This window comes from Varanus komodoensis, unplaced genomic scaffold (assembly GCF_004798865.1).
Source record: "Varanus komodoensis strain SLA01 unplaced genomic scaffold, ASM479886v1 scaffold40, whole genome shotgun sequence".
Taxonomy (NCBI): Eukaryota; Metazoa; Chordata; class Lepidosauria; order Squamata; family Varanidae; genus Varanus; species Varanus komodoensis.
Window position 1 is genome coordinate 5,784,493 of NW_025335942.1, and position 21,430 is coordinate 5,805,922.

General features: G+C 47.7%; 1 protein-coding gene across 1 annotated transcript; it reads left to right on the forward strand.

Annotated features, from left to right (window-relative positions):
- The first annotated feature begins 1,140 nt into the window (after nucleotides 1-1,140).
- SRD5A1 (steroid 5 alpha-reductase 1) lies at nucleotides 1,141-14,375 on the forward strand. Its single transcript, XM_044442830.1, has 5 exons — nucleotides 1,141-1,481; nucleotides 6,525-6,691; nucleotides 7,885-7,986; nucleotides 8,804-8,954; nucleotides 13,537-14,375. The coding sequence occupies exons 1-5, from the start codon at nucleotides 1,141-1,143 to the stop codon at nucleotides 13,601-13,603; spliced, it is 828 nt and encodes a 275-aa protein (XP_044298765.1). The 3' UTR covers nucleotides 13,604-14,375.
- The last annotated feature ends 7,055 nt before the right edge of the window (nucleotides 14,376-21,430 follow it).

Below are 21,430 nucleotides of genomic sequence, written 5' to 3' on the forward strand. Positions count from 1 at the left end.
ACAGAAACAGGGTAAAGAAAATGCAACTTTTCAGTGACCATCACATAGACACAAAACATAGACTTTTATGCTGGCCAAGGCAAAGAAATAGAAGAGCACAGCAGAAGAGGAAGAACAAGAGGCCTGTTCAAGAGAACCCAAGGAACCAAAGGGAAATTCAAACCTAGATTACAAATGCTGAAAAAGTAACAAGGCAACACAAGTGGAAAGAATATACAGAAGTATTTTTTTTAATGTTTAGCCGAGAATGCACTGAGGTTTTATTGAGGTTTTATGGCACTGGGGTTTTATTGTATTGGGGTTTTACTGTATGGTTTGTTTATTGATGTCTTGTGAGCCGCCCCAAGGTTTTATTGCGATGGGGCAGCATAGAAATGTTTTAAATGAATAAATAAATAAGTGTACAAAAGAGATGAAAGGATGAGGTGGAAAGAGATGAAGCATACAAAAGAAGATGAAAAGAGGATGAAAATACACAGAAGGCGTATACAAAAGAGATGAGAGGAAACCCTTTGGAGTGGCCCCTTTAGAGGGAGCCACTAACGGCTCACAACCAATAGCTCCAAGTTGAGGCCCCAACTGCATTTCGCGCGCCCACCACCCCCTTTTATACTACAAAATAAACAAGCCATTGCAGGATCAGAGTTTTTCTGCAACATTCCTAAAAGCAGTTTCTTGGTTAAAACAAACCCCTTTCCGGTTATCAGCCAGCCATGGTATACCAACTGGTTTGCCTTATGCAAGTGATAGGCACTCGATATCAATAGCGAGAATGGGGGAAGAGCACTAGCAAAGCTTGAATTTTCCTGAGCCTCCGGAATTTTCCTGCCCCGCGGGCGCCGCACCCGCTCCCCGCCCCCCGCCGATCCGGGGCAGCTCCCCCCGCTTCCTGTCCCTTCCCTCCCGCCGCTGAGCCGCGCACGGCGCCGCAGCTGCGCAACTCCCCGTCACAGAGCCTCGGCACGGCTGGCACAGGGGCCCGCGCGGCCCGAGCCAGGCGGGCCCCGGTCCGCGCGGGGGCGCCCGAGCAGCGCGCGACCTTCCCGCGCGGGGGCGGCCGCTCGCCGCCTGCCCTGCCCTGCCCTGCCCTGCCCGCCTGCCCTGCTGCGCCGTGCCGTGCCGCGCCGCGCCGTGCCAGAGATGCGGTCGTGGCGCGCGCTGGGCGGCGCGCTCTGCTCGGGCGCTTTGTGGCGGCGGCTGTCGGGCCCGCAGGAGCAGCGGCTGCTGCAGCAGGCGAGCTGCGGGCTGGTCGCCTTCGTCGCCGCGGCCATGGTGCTGGCCAGGTTCGTGGGCGTCCCGTACGGGCGCTACAGCTCGCCGGCGTTCGGCTGGCGCCTGCCGGCCCGGGCGAGCTGGCTCGTGCAGGAGGCGCCCTCCTGCCTCGTGCCGGTGCTCCTGATCGTCTGCAGCGACGGCGCGCGCCTCGCCTTCTGCCCCAACCGGGTCCTGCTGGCGCTCTTCGTGGCGCACTACTTCTACAGGTGCGCGGGGCACGGGCGGGCGGGCGGGTAGGCGCGCTCCCCCGGGCGGCCCGCGGCGGGGGCGCCGGCTCCGCTGCCCGGCGAGCCCCCGCACAGTCTGTCCCGCGGCCGAGGAGCGGGCACGGTGCTCCGACTGTTCGTGAAGGCTCCGCCGGCGCAAACGCGCGCAGAGTGCCGTGCGCTTCGGTCGAGGCGCCGCGCAGCGCCGCGCGCGTTTGAACGGAAGAAGAGCGGTGCCCGGTCAGTGCCAGGGGTTATCCAGTTGCACCTTAATGTGCGCAAAGATGATTTTTTATGCAGTACGAAAGAAATAAACGCCAGAAGTGTAGTTTGGTTTCAGGGGACGCTGCAGCTGGAGAAAGGCTAGAAGAGCTGTTCGGTTTTCATCGAGCGAGATGCAGAATACTTTTTCTGTGACAGCGGTGGCCCTTTGCAGTTTGCACAGATACTTATTTCGCTTAAAGTAAACGTTGAAGAATCCGCTGTTGGCTCGTGGGGTAGCCTTTGAAGTAAACTTATTGATTGGTCTACCTTGTTTCCCGAAAATAAGACTGGGTCTTATATTAATTTTTGCTCCAAAAGATGCACTCAGAGTTATTTTCAGTTGATGTCCTATTTTTTCATGTACAACAATCTACATTTATTCAAATACAGTCATGCTGTTTTCTTCTGGAACATCGTCATAACTCTCTAAACCCCTAATTGCGTCGCAACGGACATGCTAAATGCGTCCGTCTGGCTGATGAACTTAACTGGGGCTTATTTTTTGGGTAGGGCTTATATTAGGAGCATCCTGAAAAATCATTCAAGGGCTTATTTTCCGGTTAGGTCTTATTTTCGGAAAAACAGGTTAATACTGAAGAAATATGGCAGCGGTACTTAAGCCCAGCAAAATGTTTTTCTCTTCTTTCCCCTTGCTGCCTGGAACTTGAGGAAGGGTTCTGTGAAACTCAAAAGCCTGTGCATTCCTTTGCAACAATCGGTCCAAACAAAAGGAATTCTGCTTTTGCCATTGTTTGGATAGCTCTTGTGCATTGCTGTGGGCTGCCTGTATATCTGATCTTTCCTGAACCGGCTGAACACAAGGACAGGGCTGGGCAATAACATTTCGAGTTTAGCTTACCCAGCCTGAGTCAGGTTTTATGGTTTTGGCTTTAGCACCCTGTCTAGCACATCTCCTGAATTCAGTACAACTCATTTCTGGCACATATATACAAAGAGCACAAATTTTTGTGTGAGATTTTCAACAGGGAGAGTAGCCCCATTTTAACATGACAAGTTGCGCCTGATATTTACCAGGCGAGGAATTGGATGGTACAAAGAGTGGCCACAATCTGACCTGTGAGGCATAGTCTGCTAGAACCTTTTTTTTTTTGGTTCAACAGCATGGCCAGAGGTTCTACAGAACTTCTCAATGGTGACGTGTTGTCCGTGTCCCTTTAGGACATAAAGTTTAGGTAAAACATTTTGTTCCACAATCTTCTGCCTCAAATATGGACTGTTCTGGTTAATATCCAACTGTCCCCTTTTGCATCTGGTCATTCTGCTGACCATAAAATTTGCCATGCCTTCAGGAGAGAAAGACTTATTATTAGTATGATCATAGAATCATAGAATAGTTGAGCTGAAAGGGGCCATGAAGGCCATCAGGTCCACCCCCTGCTGTTGCAGGACACCAAGTCACACCATCCCACTCAGAGGGCTGCCCAGTTTCTTCCTGAATGTCCCCAGTGTGGGAGAGCCCCCCACCCCTCCAGGCAGCTGGTCCCACTGCCGTATTGCTCTGATAGTGAGGAAGCTTTTCCTGATGCCCAGCCTGAATCTGGGTTGTCGCAACTTGACTAGTCTGTGTCCTACACTCTGGCATCAGCAAGAAGAGCTCTTGACCTTCCTCTTTGTGGCAGCCTTTGAGGTACTTCTAGAGGGATATCATGTCCTCCCTCAATCTTACCTTCTCAAGGCTATTATCATACTAATAATCATATACTATATGTATAATTGTGTGTGTATTTATAAAATATAATAAGTATTATATTTGAATCGCATTTTCCTCCTTCCTTTTTCACAATTCGCTCCGTCTTTCCCTGCCTTTTTCTCATGCTGAAGAGTGAGATTTGGGGGTACGCAACTGTTGAGCTTATCAGTCCTGCTTCATTTTAGCTGGCACCCCGAGGTCCATCTACTGTGCCCATGTGCAGAACAGCGGCTCCACAAGATGGGTGAACATCAGTGTAGAATTGTGTGGTACGGGTATTCTCGCTGTTGCTAAACAATTGGTTGCCAGGAGTCCCAGCTGAGGCAAATCCAAACTAGTTTTTGCCCATACCTGAATAGTGATTTAAGATTTAATTTAAGTAATTTATGAGCTCAAAATTGCACAACGATGGATATTGAAATAGGTATTCTTATTAATGTTGCCCACAGGCAGAATGTAGTCAAAGTGTATGTTGGAATCTTATAAAATGTGCTTCACCTGCGCTTCTTTTGATCTGCCTGTGAAAAATTAGGGCAGTACTCTGTGATCCAGAAGTGCCTTACTAAGAGCATCATTATAGCAAATTAAAATGATTGTCTGCTGCAGAGGGTTATTATTATTATTATTATTATTATTATTATTATTATTATTATTATTATTATGTCCTTACCTGTTCACACTGAGAATGCCTAAAGAAGATGTGAGCAGATTGAGAGTCGTGTGCATTCGAATTTATGCTGGCCGTTTTGTGTGTATCACGAAGCAAAGCAAAGCTTGTTAGTTTGGATTAATTGATGGCCTGCAAGAGAGAATATTTTAAATAACCTTTGCCTAAGGACCAATGTGCTGATTTTGCATGATTCGACAATCGCTGAGCAGGGGTTGCATCTGGCACCCATGGGCAATCTGCCTCCTCTTTAAGCATCCTTCGCAGTGCCCTAAAACAGACCATGGGCTATGCAAATGTCGCTTAACCCTAAAATATTAGTGCTTCTGGACCCTGAAGCCTGGAATGGTGGTCATGTACCTCCCTGTGTTATTATTTCATGTCTACATCGCCCCACAGCCAAAGCTCTCTGGGCAGGTTACACCAATCCATGAATCAGACAATAAAAATGCCATAAAATATCACAAAATCAGGAAAAACATTTAAAAAGTTTAAAACACCTAGAGGAGGCAATAGCAAAGGATGACCCCGCAAAGCACGTGGGATGGGTAGGCCCCCTTCAGCCCTGGGTGGCCAGGTAAGCCTTTAAAGACCTCAGAGAAGAGGAACTGTCTTAACCTGGGGCCAAAAAGACGACACATTTGATGTCAGCTGGGCTGCCGTGGGGTGGTTTTCCATAGGTAGGGGGCCATCAAAGGAAGCAATGCCTCTCGTTGCCCCTGTCCACACTTGCCTTGGAGTCGGCTGCAGAGGCCGAACGCAGTAGGCAGCTGGGAAGGCAGTTGTACTTGGCACGTCTTCCAGGGACGGGTAGCACTGACTCTTTGAAAGAGGATTGGGAAACAGGCAACAAGGGGACACAGCTTGCCGCAGCAGGCCAGAACTGCTCCCACATGTTCGCATCCATGGGTGCTGGTTGTTAATCTGGCTGACGTATTGTCACTGAAGGCTTGGACAACCTCAGCAGCTCACTGACGTCACCTTCTAATGGCCCAGCTGCAGCCTCGCCTGGGAAGGATATTTCTTCTCAGAGCATGACCTGGACTTTCTGCCATTCTGAGGGGGGATGGATCTTTCTGTGTCTAGGGAAACCAGGTGAGAGTCGGGAAAATACTTCCTGGGTGGACTAGAAATGGATGGAGCCACTGGCATGGGTCCAGCATCCTGTCGTAGAAGGCTGCTGCCAGAATGGCTTCCCACCCTCGGACAGGTGTCGCACTGAGTCGAGGCCCTGCAAGTGGTACCAACCAACTTGTTCATTTTCTCCTTTGTTGCTCCTGGGAAAACAGTGGTGCTTTGTACTTCGAACTTAATTCCTTTCAGGAGGCTGTTTGAACTCTGAATCATTTGAAGTCTGAAGCAATGTTCCACATTAGAAATAATGGAAAGTGAATTAATCCGTTCCCAGACCCTAACCAATGCTCATTTCAGCACTGAAAATGATTGAAAAGGCACCGCAGCCATTTGCACTGCAGCTGCAGTTCGAACTTAGAAGCATGGATTGACTTTTGGAACAATCATATCTAGACTTTAGCATTCGAACTCTGGAACATTCGAACTCAGGGATATTCAAAGTTCACAGCACCACTGTATCGGATTCCCCAGTGCCCCCGGGCATTCTCCACCTCTGCTTGCCACTCAGTTTTTGGCCACCTTTCTTGCTCTGAACTTCCTCGGTTTGCCTGTTGTGAAATGGGTCTCGGAGCAGAAAAATGGAAGTTTCAGAAGAATGGCCATGTGCTTTGCAACTCAGTCCATGCCTCTGCCTTGGGTACAAGTTCTTGCTCATCTCACTTTTCTTTCAGCCACACCGGTTTGTCTTTGAGAAACAGGTGCTTTGAGAGTGGTCACTCCCACCATGGCACCCATTTTGTGAGAGTGCCCACTGCACCTCCCAAATTGCAGATGTGCTCCTACAAAAAGACTGGGGATCCTGGATGTATGAACCGGAGCCTTAACCCGAAGGAAGCAAGAATACTTTGTCCGTAGAAAGCAGTACACTTCAGCTCTGCCACAAACTTGCAGCTTGGCCTCAGGCAAGCCACTGCTGTTCCTCACCCCTTTCCCCCAAATAGATAATCACACTAGCCTACCCTACAAGACTGTTGTGAGGAATATAGAAAGCATTTAAGTACTCTTAGCGCTCAAAGCTATGAAGCAGGGAACATAGTATTGTTTATACCTCGCTTCTAAGTGCTCTGCTTTAGGTGGAATCTGCAGTATTTATTAATTAGATTTATATCCCGCTTATTCCAGTCTCTCAGTTCACTGAAATCAGTTTTAATGTGCCAAAGTATGGTTTAAAAAGGATTTGTTTTGTGTTTCTAGTGTACATTCTAATATTTTTCTGTAATGTGAGCACTGTGACTAAATGAAACCTGACATGTCCTGTTTATTCTAGGGCATTTATCTTTCCTTTATTAATCCGAGGAGGAAAATCGATGCCATTGCTGACATTTGTGATGGCTTTTATCTTCTGTTCATGCAATGGGTATTTGCAGGGGCGGAAGCTGAGTAACTATGCAGAATACCCTTCCGACTGGTGTACTGACCCACGTTTCATTCTAGGTGAGTTATATTTCTCACTGAATACAGCGGTACCTCGGCTCACGAACTTAATCCGTTCCACGACTCTGGTTGTGACCCAAATTGGTTGTGAGCCAAGTCAAATTTCCCCATAAGGTTCAGTGTAAATAAGGTTAATCCATTCTGTAACTATTGTTTTAATCAGAAAAAAATGAAGCAAAGTGACAAAGAACAAGAAAATAACGAAATACTGTACAGGACAGTGGAGAACACTAACCTAGGTGTGGGGGGAGGTTATTGTTTGGAGGGAGAGTCCAAACGATCATGGTGCGATAGCGATCATGGTGCAGGGAAGACGGGTGCAATGGCGATCCTGCTCATGTGGCAACATGGCCGCGATCGCGGTCGTCCCCCAGTGCGGAGTTCGTGAACTGAGGCAATTTTTTTATGAAATTTCTGTTTGTGACCCGATTTGGTCATGAATTGAGGCGTTCGTGAGCTGAAGTACCATTGTAGTAGGAAGATTTTAAGCCCGGTAATTTCCCCATTAACTCCAGTAATTGCAATGAAGAATTTTCCCGAGAATTTGAAAGGTGAGTTACGGAGAGTACTAAGAGAACAGAACATATTCAGACTGAAGGACTGGTGAAAATTTTGGATAATAAAGACAAAATCGGTCAAATTTGTGTAGAATTGAAGGGTTCAGGTTGGAAGATGGTTCTGTTACAAAATTGGATGGTAGAAATGAGGAAAACACTTGGTGAAATAAAATTAACTAAATTTGAAGAACTGATAGAGAGTACAGAGAAGGAAGATAGTAGTAATAGGAAAGGAATTATGAGTTTAATATATTAAATGCTAATAGAAGGGCATATGGGTGGTGTAGACTTTTGGAAAGTTGGCAAGATGATATGAGGAAAGATTAGTCAAGTAAACTGGTTGAAACTATGGAATAATAGAATTACAAAGAGTTTGTCGATCAGAGTAAAGGAGAATTGTTTTAAAGTAATTTGGAAGCAGTATAATACACCAATAAAGTTAAACAGTATTAATTCTGAAATAACGCCTCTTTATTGGAGGTGTGAAAAAGAACAAGGGGCTTATTTTCCAGTGGTACATTTCCAGTGGTACATTTCCCATTCCAGTTACCATGTCGTGCCGACCTATAATATCCATTGTGCGCTTTGAATTACTTTGCTTTTTTTAAAACTTTTTAAATAATATTATTACTTTAGGTTTCGCAGCATGGCTAGGCGGTCTGTTGATTAATGTGCATTCTGATCATATTTTGAGGGAGCTCAGAAAACCGGGGGAGACCGGCTACAAAATTCCAAGAGGTAAGTTGAGCCCCTCTAAACTCAATGCTGAAAACTTTTCCCTGAAACCCAGGCCAGGCATGTGATTTCTGTTTCTCTTCTACCTTGATACTTACACACCGCCCCATTTTCACAGGCTCCGGGCAGTTTGCAAGAAATTAAGAAAACAGATTAACATTGATTTAAAAAAAATATTAAATAAAACTTTTATGAGAACTAATCTGGGAAAGCATGTCAGAAGAGATAGGTTTTTAACTCCCTCTTAAAGGTGGGAGTTTGGGATGTCAGAGGCATTTTCCCCAGCAGACTTATTTTTATTTATCTTAATATTTATATGATTTTTATTTATATATAAGATTTATATTTTGCCAAGGTGGTGATTGCTGCTTGCCCCAGTTTGGCCAGCTGAAGAATCAGCAATGCCGGATGTGTTCTCATGGGATGATGGGATTCAAACAGCTACGGGGTTTGAATCAAAGTTTCCCCATGCCTTCCGCTGCTTCTGCTCCCCTGAGCCAATCTCTGATCACCAAAGCAGGAGAGGCAAGGGCCAGTCTTATCCATATCCGCACGCACGGTCTTTCTTAAACCCTCGTCGTGAGGAAAGGGTTTCCCGCGGTCTGAGTCCTAATTCACTTCAATTGCCAAGGGATGTGGTCGGACGTGACGTGTATGGAAATGCCACAGTTTCATTCCGAGTGAGCTTGGTGAGATCAAGCCCAAACTCATGGATTTCACGTAATTCCAATTACATCTGACTTTGCATTAGCTTCAAACGATCGAACTGATTCCTCAGTCATATCGAGCTGTGTGTTGTGTTGTTGTTGTTTTCCTTCAGGAGGCCTGTTTGAATATGTGACGTGCGCAAACTACTTTGGGGAGATTGTGGAATGGTGTGGATTCGCCATCGCATGTTGTACTGTGGAAAGCCTCGCTTTTGCCATCAGCACATTTCTGATATTAGTAAGCCGGGCGTGTAAACATCACAAGTAAGTTTCAGACATTCTCATTTCGCTTGCATTTTTAATTTGCTTCGCTATCATGGTAATTGTAGTGCAGAACTACTGCTTAGATGCAATCTTCTATAACTTCTTCCCCTTTTTTCTTGTAAGGATTGCTTAGCTCTTAGATCTGTGACACAGATTTTTCAAGGAGGAAATTCGAAAGCTTTAAAATTGCTTGGATAATTATACTGCTCTTAAAATTACTTTGAGTAGAGGAAATATATTCTAGAAACAGAATTAAAACATATTCTCAAGGCATTGAAGTCTTAAAAGAGAATATGTTTGCCTTGAGAATGTTTATTTAATGCCTTGAGAATATGTTTATTTAATGCCTTGAGAATATGTTTATTTAAATATAGATTGCATATCTACACAGAAGCTGCCAAATTTTGCACTTGAGAATCTGTGTATGTACTTGCAGCAGGAATGTGTATATGGAAACACTAAAAGAGGAATTGAAAGTAACCTACTAAGTTTCTTTGAGGAAAAAAAATACTCAGAATGTGTATCTACCTTTCCTCAATGCTATGACAGACCATGATTTTAAAGCAACATAACAGGAACTTATTCCAACACAAAGATCTAGCATTTAGGTGACAAGTATAAACAACACTGAAGTAAATAAATTATACATTGTTACATTACTGCTAAGCCATGATCAGACCCCATTTTTTCAATGAATTACCCAAATCGCATAAAAATTTATTTAGTAATTACAGCATAGCCCATGCGTCCATTTTAATAAGGTTTCAAGCTCTTTGTATAAAGTTCCAAAATAAAGGAATGTCAGTACAATGTCAGCTCTTGTTCCTAGAGTAGAAATCCTCAAGGAATTCATGCCATCTACCCCTCTTGGGCCAATACATGGACCAGACAGAAGTTTTGCTTTAGAATCTGCCTTGAACTACTTTACAAGCTGGTCTGAGACTGCCTTTTTAAAAAAATCTCCTTTTTCGCAGGCAATAGCAACTGCCCACCACATACCTGAAAATCTGGGCACAGACGCACCTGAGCGCCACCCCATAATTCTGCCCCGCAGGCCCCCCCCCCCCCCGGACTGTGTATGGAAAAAAAAGTGGTTATTCCCATGGGGTTGCCAGGCCTTCTAGCCATTTGGCCTAGCTCTTGTCCACAAAAGGCAGAAGGAGGCAGCGTTGCTCAAAAGCCAGTCCCTGGTCATCTCGCACGTGCTTTTTAAAAGCAGTGGGTTTTCTTTTTATGCACACACCCATCCGATTGAATGTGTGAATGGGATGGAATGGGCCTCATTTGGAATGCACTGAAAGAGGACATGAATCACATTTAGAAAGATCTGTTCCTATTCCCTAACCCCATTCCTGAGTAGTATTTGGGACCTAAACTTTGGGGGTCCCCAAATGGAGTTAGGGTTAAGGGTTGGTGGACTCACTGGGAATTTGTTTGTTTTATTTAAAAATTTTCTATGCTGTACCAGGAGAATGACAAGGTCTTCACCTGATGCCAGAAAGAATAAAGTAACAGCGCCAGGCGGACCTCCCTGGGGAGCGCATTGTACAGTCGAGGTGCCACCACTGAAAAGGCCCTTCTCTGAGTAGCTACCTTCCTGATTTCCTTCAAGGAGGGCTCCCAGAGAAGGGCCTCTGCCTCCAATCTCAGGGGCAGGCCGGCACATAGGGCAGAATGTTGATAGCGGGCTCACAAAATTGTTGCCAGGGGAGAATCTTGCCTGTTCCCAAAATGTCTAGCGTGGTGTGCATTGTAGAAGGCTTATTTCCTAGGAGCCAAACTGGTTAGACAGAAAGAAGAGCAAGTTACCCCAAAACCGAACTATAAAAGCAAGAAGGGCATCTGTTCTACTCCGAAACACAAGGCCACTTTTTAGAACCAGAATAAAGATGGTTGTTTCGAACCTCAATAAAGATAGCCTCTCAGTTAAAACAACATTTTGCATTTTAAAAAGATCTGAGGACCTCAAATACAAATTGAGAGAGGCAGGGAGCTTGCTGGTGCCCCAGAGACATGGCCGACTCCCAGCAGGTGGAGGGGTTTCTTACGGGTACAGTGGTGCCTCGGCTCATGGATGCCTCAGTTCACGACCAAATTGGGTTGCGAACAGAAATTTCATGAAAAATTTGCCTAAGGTCGTGCACTCCGCATCAGGTGACGATTGCGATCGTGCCCGTCTTCCTTGCACGAGTGCGACTGCGATCGCGCCTGGGAAGGGGAGATGGCCGTGATCGTGCTCGGGGTTGCGGGGGAAATGGCCGTGTTCTTTGTTGTTCTTTGTCACATTACTTCAAGTTTTTGTGATTAAAAAAAATAGTTGCAGAACGGATTAACCTTATTTACATTGAACCGTATGGGAAAACTTGACTTGGCTCATGACCAATTTAATTGGCTCCCGACCAGAGTTGTGGAGCGATTAAGTTCGTGAGCCAAGGTACCACTGCATTTCTGTTGGTTTGTGTTTCTTCACCTCCATGTCATCTGACACTTCGGAACGCAGTGGTTCTGCCTAATGGCCTCAAGCGCTTTCTTTCAAAAAGGTGTGTCACAATTTCACCAAGTTGTCCCGGAATAATTTCTTCAAGGTCATGCGCTAGGAAAGCCCTAATGGGTGGTGGATGCCGTGAGTTTTTCACTACCAGAACCAAGTGGGGAGCTCTTTCTGGACCGGCTGATCTCCCCTTGCTGGTGTTCTGGACTGAATGGGGCCCTTCTGTTTTGGGCCACTGGATGGGACCAGATGTTTTTCCTTGTCCTTCCGGGGCAAGTCAGCAGACTTCTAGTTGCAGTTGCCCTTTCTCTGGCCAGGAGACAGGCCACGTTGGTCAACTCCTTGGCCTGAAGGTCTTCTGAACTGCGTTTTTACCTGCCTCGTTTATGCGTCTATGATTACATTCTTCCTTTAACTTTGACAATTTACATTTTGTGTTTTTTTAATAATTATTATTTTTCCAAAATATACAATTGCATACAAAAAATAGAGAACAAAGGGGAAACTAACATAAACAAAACAGTAAAGTGAACAAAATAAATGAAGTTGCCAAAGGAATGACAAACAACACAACCCAAACATTGTAGCCTCCAGAACCAACTCTCTTCATATCTTCCCATGATCTATGAGTTTGCCAAAAAGAAGAAAGAATCATTATTCTTCACATTAACAGATTTTCTAAATAGTTCAAATTCTAAATGCTTCCCTTTTCCCCTTCCAAACTACCCTGGACTCCATTAATCATACTAAGCAGGATAAAAAATTCCATTTGTCATTAAATTCCTCTCACAGTTTTCTATTTACATAATTAGTTAGCTTTGCCTTCACTTCATACTCTGCTAGTCTGTTTCTCTATTCTTCAATGGTTGGGGCTCTGGCGATTTCCAGTTTGAAGCGATTTTGATTCTTGCTGCCGTAGTCATATACTTAAATAACTCTGACATGTTTTTTGAAGGGTCTCTGGTACAAAATTCAAAAGCATGTGCTTGGGACTCATAGAAAACTTAATTTGAGAGATTTTCTGCATTTCTGCATGTATCAAGTTTCTAGAATGTTTGTGTTATTTTGCAAGTCCAGCACATATGATAGACGGTCCCATCTACCCTTTTACACTTCCAACATTTTGCATTATAAGTCTTATCTATTTTCCCAATATCTTTTAGAGTAATATACCACCGATAAAACATCTTATACCATTTTTCTCTTAATGCTTGACTAGCAGTGGATTTAACATCTTTCTTCCAAAGAGCTTCCCACTGACCGGATGAAATTTCTTCACTCAAACTGCTAACATTGCCAATGTGAATGTTTTTTGAAGGAACCACTGGGCTAAAATGGCCCTGTCATTTACATTTTGTAAATCACCTAGAAATCTACAAATACAGCATGGTATATAAACGTAATAAGCAACACTACGTACGTTGTTGTCAAAATAACTACACATTGAGCAAGCCTGCATGATCAAACAACCCACAGTTAACAAACTATGGATGGTTTGAGTGTGTGGGAACAAGCAGGCTTCCACTATCCCAAACAACCCAGGAATGGAAGGCATTGTGGGAGCCTCTGAACCTGGCATTCTTGCATGTCAAGGGTTGACAGATTCATAGTTTTAACCTATAGTTTATTGTTGGGTTAAAACTTTGGGTTGTTTAATCCTAAACCAGTGCCAGTGCCAAGTTTTGACATCCTAACAATAAACCAGCAATGGGTCAATCCTGGATTGTTTTGAAAAGACACTCACTGCTGTTAAGTATGAGCTAAAAAATCCATCATTAGCCGTTGAAATAGGAAGAAGGTCCGGTACAGTTAGCAACTGTTCATTTGTATTTCTGAAGATTTAGGGCATCCTTCTCCAACTTGGTGTTCACCAGATGTTCTGGACTACAATTCCCAGCATTTCACACCACTGGCCATGCTGGGTGATGCTGATGGGAGTTGGTCCAAAGCATCTGGAGAATAACAGGTTGGGGAAAGCTGATTTAAGGACACGACTGGGGCATTGCTGGAGACACAGAAACAAATTGGGTTGTCCAGGTGTGAATGTTTTGGGCCAAACAACATCGCTCACTACTTCTTGTTCTTCTTCAGATGGTATCTCAACAAGTTTGAAGACTATCCACGTTCTAGGAAAATTATAATCCCATTTGTGTTCTGAGAGCTTCTTCACATTTTCTGATGATTCTGAATAATAATGGCTGCTGTTATGAAAAAGAGACATTGGCAAAACTGGCTCCTCTAAATTCGTGTTGAACCTCTGGCCCATGGGCTACATCCAGCCCACCCGGGACCCTAGTATGACCCTCCTGTAGTGAAAATGGCTCTCCCAAGTCTTCATCACTGGAAGCAGGCGCCTTATGCTAAACCGTGTGTGTACGTTGGTTCTCTTGGCCTTTGGCCCCCCGAGAGTTTTGCACCAGCAGTGCCTCTGCAACAGACTCCGACCCCCAAGCCTGAAGAAGTGGGGCTCCCCTTGTTTAAAGAGAGATACGGGCTCCTCTCTTGCGCAAAGTGATTCAACCATTTAAATTTTGGCACTAAAAAAGGGCTTAGGTCATGAACTGAACGAGCTTGCCAGAAAGCACACCCCATCCAAACTACCATGTGCTTTCCAAATTATTTCACTGTCACTATCACATGGTTTAGATTTCAGGCTCCCTGGGGCAGGGACCTGTTTTTTGCTTTCTTTTGCTTATTCTGTAAGCTGCCACATAGCTTAACAGCACTGAACGACCGGCTAAGACTAATGAACAATCATGATTCTTAACTGAATAACTATTTGGTTAAGAAGATCCGTCTGCATCGTTCTAACATAATTGCTGCTTTAGACTTTGTATGCTTGCTTTTCTCTCTTGTAGATCATCTCAAAGAAAAAGCCCGAGTTGCATCCAAATGATGCTCAGTGGTGTCGTAGTTTGTTTTTATATTTGTCTGTCCAGCAAGAAAGTGCGATTTGTCTAAGGATGGGGGTGAGATCCTTTTGCACTGGGATTGCTGAGGAAGGGGTGGAGAGAAGACTGTTCCCCCAGTAATATGAATTGCAGTTCGCTAGGAGAAAGGAACCGGATCAGCATTGCTAATGTGTGGTCTCTGAGGCCCTGCAAGCCACCATGCACAGCCCTCCGAACCAAAAAGGTTATGCACTCTGACTTTAGGAGAAGATAGCTCTCCAAACAGCAGATTTTCAAGAGGTGCGCTTGGTTTCCCTGCCTGCTAGCCAGCCGCTGAGGACCAAACACGTGGGAAATCCATACTCGGGGTCACCTGTGTTTGCTTTTTGAAAACACGGGACTCTTTGGAGATGGAAAGCTTTGCATTGGCATCTCCCTTCTTGAACCTTCTGCTCATGTTCCTTGAGGGCAGGGGACTCAAAGACGGGTATAGATGCTAAACAAATGAGATGGATTGATTGCATACAGCAAGTGAAAGCCTTGGATTCGCTATTGAGCCCGGAGCCCGCCCGTACTGCCCCTCACCCCCTCTGCCCCTCCGGCGCTGCCCCTCGCCCCTCCCCACCGCCCCCCCCCCCCCCCCGGCCCCCCCCCCCCAACCATTGCTAAACATGCCTTTATTTCTGCAGCTTCACAGGACTCAGGTGCAGGGAAAGAGGGTCATGCCAGGTGCTGTGGGATCAATCGCTCTCTGGCTGATGCACAAACTCTGCCCTGCAGCTGTGCCCAGATGGCACCCCATGGCACCCCACTCCGTGCTAGGGTGCATCCAGCCACCAGAGGCGGGTGCCCCACTTCCACTGCTCACCAGACCTGGCGCTGCCTGCTCTTGAGCTGCGTTGAAAGATACCTGCACAGCTACCTTGAAGCAACGTGCCAGGGGCTCTGAGAGCGGCTTGTGGGGCAGCGGGAAGGGGGAAGCGTCTGTGCCGTGGCCCCACAGCTCTTGTGGAGCCTGTGCAAACCACTGTGATCCGATGCATACAAGGCTGCCTCCGGGGTACCTGCTGGAGGTGGCATGGTGTTCTACCGCCGGTGCAATTCCATGCCACAGGTGGCATCTGTAGAGCAGTGGAGAAACCGGAGGCAGGAGGGGATGTGGAGCAGCCAGTCGGAGCATGGCTCGAGCCGACGCATCAGTCGCTAGGCGAACCTGGACAGTGGAGGCTGTAGGGTCCTGGACTCTGTGGTAGCAGTGTGGAAACCAGGTTTCTGGGTTCACACAAACAAGCCGTGGTGACGTGGAAACCATAGCACAGACTGCGATTTCTCTCCACGGTTCCACAGAAGCCAAATGTACCACACGGTAAATCCGTGACAGGGTTCACACAACAGACACCACCACAGTGGATCCCACCGCGGCTTGTTGTCACGTCTGAACCCGGCCTACGATTTGCCTAGGCAGACTAGGGCTGCAGGGTTGGCAACGTGGCCAATCCCAGTGCGCCACATGAAAGTGGCCTGTGAACTATTAAGAGGCCGTTTTTCAGAGACCACAACGAAGAGCACCCGGAACTGCCGAAATGCAGAAAGCCAGTCAGCAGGGTGGGGCAGTGGAGCTTACCTGTTGCCCTTATAGGGCAGCCGGGCTTATGGATTTTTAGTAGCTGTGCAGAAGATGGGATTCTAGGGGGTGGGAGGCTCATTATGCCAGCTACAGGTGTTTGTGGCATCCCTCTGCCTTACCTGCCTTGCCTTTGCAATGGATAGAAGCCCTAAATCGGGGCGTTGCCTTATTTCTTTTGATCCCGAGGACGAGCAGCTTAAGATTGCTCCCATGGAAACAGACCAAGAGGGAGAGGGCAGGAATGAGCACAAGGTAGAGGAGGTGAAGATTCTGGGGATTTACTACTCCATAGCCAAGGAAGGGTGGAAGAGGAACTGGCTCGCTTGGCTTCAAAAGTTTAGGGAAAAAATTGGGATGTGGAGGAAGTGGCAACTGACCGTGTATCAAAAGGCGGTTTATGTACGCACGTACGTGTTGCCGGTAGCGCATAACATAGCGGTGGTCTACCCCCCTCCGGGAGCCGTGATGAAGGAACTGGAGAAGGAGCTCTTCAAATTCCTCTGGGGAATGGCCACCTTCCCTCTGGCGAGGGCGGTGGCCTATAGACAGATAGACCAGGCGGGTTTGGACCTCCCGGCTCTCAGTCTGAGGATGTTCACCACCTTCCTGAGTTACAACTTTGGTAAATACGCTCAATGGGAGGAGGGAGGGGACCAACCTCACATGTGGGTTGTCCTGTTTGCGCAGCACTGGGTGGGTAAACCGTGGGCGGAAACCTGGTGGGGGGAGCACTCCCTCGACTTTACCGTCTCGGCCAAGATGCGGTGCACGGGCCCCGAATATCTGAGGGAACTCTATAGCTTCATTAAGCAGCATAAAGTCCATGCAGAATGGTTTGGTACTAGCCGGGGGGACCTGCGGAGTATCAAACAAGCGGTGTATAGAGAGCTGCTAGAGGTGGCCTATTTCAGACCGCAGGTCGTCAAGAGAGCGAGGAGGGAGAGCCTCTCGCGATACCTGAGGGAACAGACTTACCCCATAGAATATTTTCAAGACAGGAGGGTTCCGTTCCGGCTGTGGGACATCAGGTGGAGGTTGTATCATCAGGTGTATGACCTGCAAGGGACCAGACCCTGGCTTCCCGAGAGGGCGCAGGCCTGCCCCAGACTGCAGTGTAAGAGCGGGGCTGTCGCGAGCGGGACAGTGCAAAAGGAGACGGTGAGGCACTTTGTCAGCGATTGCCCCACGGCACGGGCCACGTGGAAGGCGGTGTCTGAAGCACTGGACTGGCCAGACCTGGGCTCCCAGGACTGGGAATCGGTCGTGTCTGGCACAGAACCCACTCCTCCATTGAAAGGACCCAGGAGGAGGGTGCCCAGGAAGCGGCGGTGGAGAGAGACCACGGCTCCCAAGTCGTACTGGACTGTACCGTGGTCCACAATTAGGCTGATAAATCTGTACGTTCTGTTGGCGCTGTCCCTCCAACGCCACAGAGAGATCAAGACACAAAAGGTGGCTGACGTGGCCGGCTCAGTCAAATTTGTCCAAGAGAAGATTTTTTGGTTGAGCCGCGAGGAAAAAGGGAGGATGCCGCCCAGTAGGTGGAGGAAATTATGGCCGTGGTTGAGTGGGGCGCATGCCCCGATAACGTAATGTCCGTAATCACTCATACATGCTGCTCAGACACATGGCATGAAGCTATCAGGAAAAGTCTATACAAAGTTCTTTTTGTACATTTGATGCGTAAAGCCTGGGAATCTTGTAAATCTGTGTACATTTGGCATTTTGAACGGATGTAAATAACGGATGGGGTACTTTCTATTTTTGTAATGTTGCAATTTTTGGGCCTTTTTGTACCTTTGTAGTATGTTTTTATTTAAATAAAAAAAAAAAAATTTCAACCTAAATCGGGGCGGATGGTAAAGCCAGAAGGGTCCCATGAGGGCAGTGGGATGCACCGCCCACTTTCCTCTCCGTTATAATTAATATTGCGATCCCTGGGGAGTTTTTCTTCTAACCTTGGATAAGGAGGTTGGAACTGAATCAATAGGGAATCCACTCCATCAGTCGATATTATTTTTAAAGGCACTGGCACGTCTCTGGACGCAATCCTCAGGCCTTACATCTGAGTAGACACATATAAAAATGTGCAGTACATTTGCAATGAGTGCTAAGCCTCGATACTTTATTTGGAACAAATCCCGTTTGAACAACCGCCCAGGAATTTTCCTTGAATGGGTTTTAATGGCATCTCCTCCTCCCATGGGTCCAGTTGCAGTACTGAAATGCATATTCCCCATTTCAATTATTTTAATGTTGGATTCAAGGGACTCCCAGCCATCAAGACATGTGGATAGGAACCCTCTTGCTGGATCAGGTGGAAGAGTACAAACAGGAAATGGTGAACAGCACACTGAAGATTAATAGAGGAAAATGAAAGATCCAATTTTTTATTTATTTACTTACTTATTTACTTATTTAAAACATTTCTATGCCGCCCCCATTGCAACAAAGCCTCGGGGCGGCTCACAACAAAAACATACAAAATTATGCAAAAACAAAGTTATACACTAAAAATATTAAAACTCGGTGCATCTCGGCTTAAATTTTTTTTAAATCCTACATAATAAATTAACACTTAAAATAAGTTTTAAATAAAAAGGTCTTCGCCTGGCGCCGAAAAACAAATAACGACGGCGCCAGGCGGACCTCTCTGGGGAGAGCATTCCATAGGTGGGGCGCCACCACAGAGAAGGCCCTCCTCCGGGTGCTCACCCTGCTAATATCATTCACCGAGGGTTCCCGGAGGAGGGCCTCCTCCGCCAATCTTGGGGCGGGAGGGCATATATGGACGCAAGCGCTGCTTTAGATACCCAGGGCCCAAGCCATTTAGGGCTTTATAGGTCATAACCAGCACCTTAAATTGGGCCTGGACTTCAATCGGGAGCCAGTGGAGCTGACGGAGAACTGGGATTATATGAGAACAACGCCTGGTCCCCATCAGCAACCTCTATTCTGCACCAACTGCAGTATCCGGACCGTCTTCAAGGCCAGCCCCACGTAGAGCGCGTTGCAGAAATCTAATTGGGAAGTTACCAGCGCGTGTGTCACTGTCGCCTTTAAAAATACCTTTTAATAGTCTGACTACTGACCATACATTTGGGGAAAGCAGGAGCAGTTCCTCTGAGTCCCTGCACACATGAAACAGGCCAAGTACATGTAATTTGTTCCAGCAGGTTCCACCACGCCGGGGCAGGGAGGATCGGAGAATGAAGTCCCTTCCCCGCAGCTATTCTGCCTGAAACTGACACCCTTTATCCAGCTCTTATGGCAGAAACAGTGTGTCGGCCTTGCCTCTTCTTCAGACTCAGTTTGTCATGACCATTCCGATTTACAAGGTGGCTGCAGGGCAAATTATGGAACAAACTAGCACAGCCCTGTAAAGCAAGACTCCAGGACACTCTTTGTGCCCCACCTACTTACTTACTTACTTATTTATTTTAACACTTTTCTGGACTGTCCCATTACCGAAGTCTCGGGATGGTTTAACAATACCAAATGTAAAAAATTTAAAACATGGTGTCATAAAATGTAACTAATAATGTTAAATTTTAAATCATGTTAAACATTAAACTAATAACGTTTAAGTTAAACTAATTTAACTTTAAACCAATTAAAACGTTCAGGTCTTACAACTGGGGTGCCACCGCAGAAAAGGCCCTTCTTCACCCTCCTCATCTCCTTCAGGGAGGGCACCTGGAGAAGGGCCTCTGCCCCAGAGTTTAAGGGGCAGGCAGGCACATAGGGAAGGAGACGCTCCTTCTGGTAGCCAGGCCCTAAGCCATTTAGGGCTTTATAGGTCATCCCCAGCACCTTAAATTGGGCCCGGGCCATTGGAAGGCAGTGTAGGTGGAAAAGGACTGGAGTTATGTGCTCATACCTGCCGGCCCCCGTTAACAACCTGGCAGCTCGATTCTGGACCAGTTGAAGCATCCAGACCGTCTTCAAGACCAGCCCCACATAAAGCGCATTCCAGTACCACCAATGATGGTAAAGCGGGGGACCTTCCTGGCCACCTGCCGATCATTGGCTGAACGTGTTTACCTGGCACACTTATCCCCTCTTCCAGTCACTGTGAAAATGGTCCGGTTTCTGTATTGCTTTTTCACTCTGAAAGTACCGGACAGATTCACACCAGTTGACCCTGGCAATAAGCTACACCATTGGTGAAACTAGCCAAGTTGTGGCTCACAGACCACAGAACTACCCATAAGTCGTCGCCCCCTCAGTCCGCCTTTGGGTATCAGTAGGAAAACAGCAAGGGGAGCCCCTTGGCTCCGGGTTTTAGGCTTGCTGGAACTCTCTCTCTCGACATTTTTCTTGCTGGGATCACAAAGGACTCCTGCCGCCACCCCGTTCCACCATCTGGGTGCCAAATGGCGCAGCGGCACCCACCCAGTTGGCCCTAGTTGCCGACCCTTTTAAAATTACCCCCCTCCCGCCAAGTTTTGCAAAGCTTTGCACATTTCTTAAATTACTATTCACCCACACTTGTGCAGCCATGGGAATGGGGAGCCTTGGATTGACCCAGAAAGCAAAGTCCTGCAGATACACACCAGGATGATTCCCAGGGTATAATCGGGTGTTCATTTTCCTGTTTGGTTCCACGTGTCGCTCATCCGAAGACAAGCCGTCCAGTGGAACCAACAGCTGCTTAGCTTGTGAAAAAGATACTTAGATATTTGCAACAAGATCCTTCGGTTTTTTGTCCCCCGGGTGCGCCTGCGTGCCCTTAGGGTAAAGTTACGCGCGAACCCGTTCTTACCTTTGGCAGCTGTCAGAGGTAAAGCCCTCTTTCTCAGCTGGGATTAGAAGGGCGACAATAGTGGGTAAGAACCACGGAGGTATACAGACTGCAGATCCCTGTGTGCTCGCCGACCTGAGCAAAACAATCGTCTGGAAGGGGGAGCGGAATCATCCCTACTTCGGGGTCGAGGAAGGCTGCGCGGGGCTGCTCCCATGCAGCCGGAGAGTCGCACTGGCAAGATCGGCGCAGCGCGGCTGGGATCGCTCCTGCGCAGCACTTGCGCCATCCGTTCCCCGGTTCTGCATGCGCGTCTGCGCGCTTGCTCCGGTTCCGTTTGCCCACGCTCGGCCGCAACGTTGTGAACACCGCGAAGCGAAATGGAAAAGGCGGGGAGGCCCGGCGGTGCGCAGGGAGCCCGGGCGCGGCTTCTGCAGGGCCTCCTCCGCCCGCGGCTTGCTCTCGTCCTCCGGCGGCGCTGCTCCGGCCCGCGGACGCTCCGCTTCCCCCGGGAGAAGCCGCGCGCGAGGCGCCGCCGCGCCCCTCTCGCCGCGCCGGGCTCTGTGTTCCGCGGCGGCCGCGCAGGCGCAGCGGGCTCCGCGGGGCGGGGCCGGCGTGAGCGTTGCCCGGGCCTCGCCCGCCTTCCCGCGCCGCCTCCGGCCCGGCCCGCCTCACATGCCGCCGCCGCTGCCGCCGCGCCCCGCCGCGCGCGTCTGACGGGCC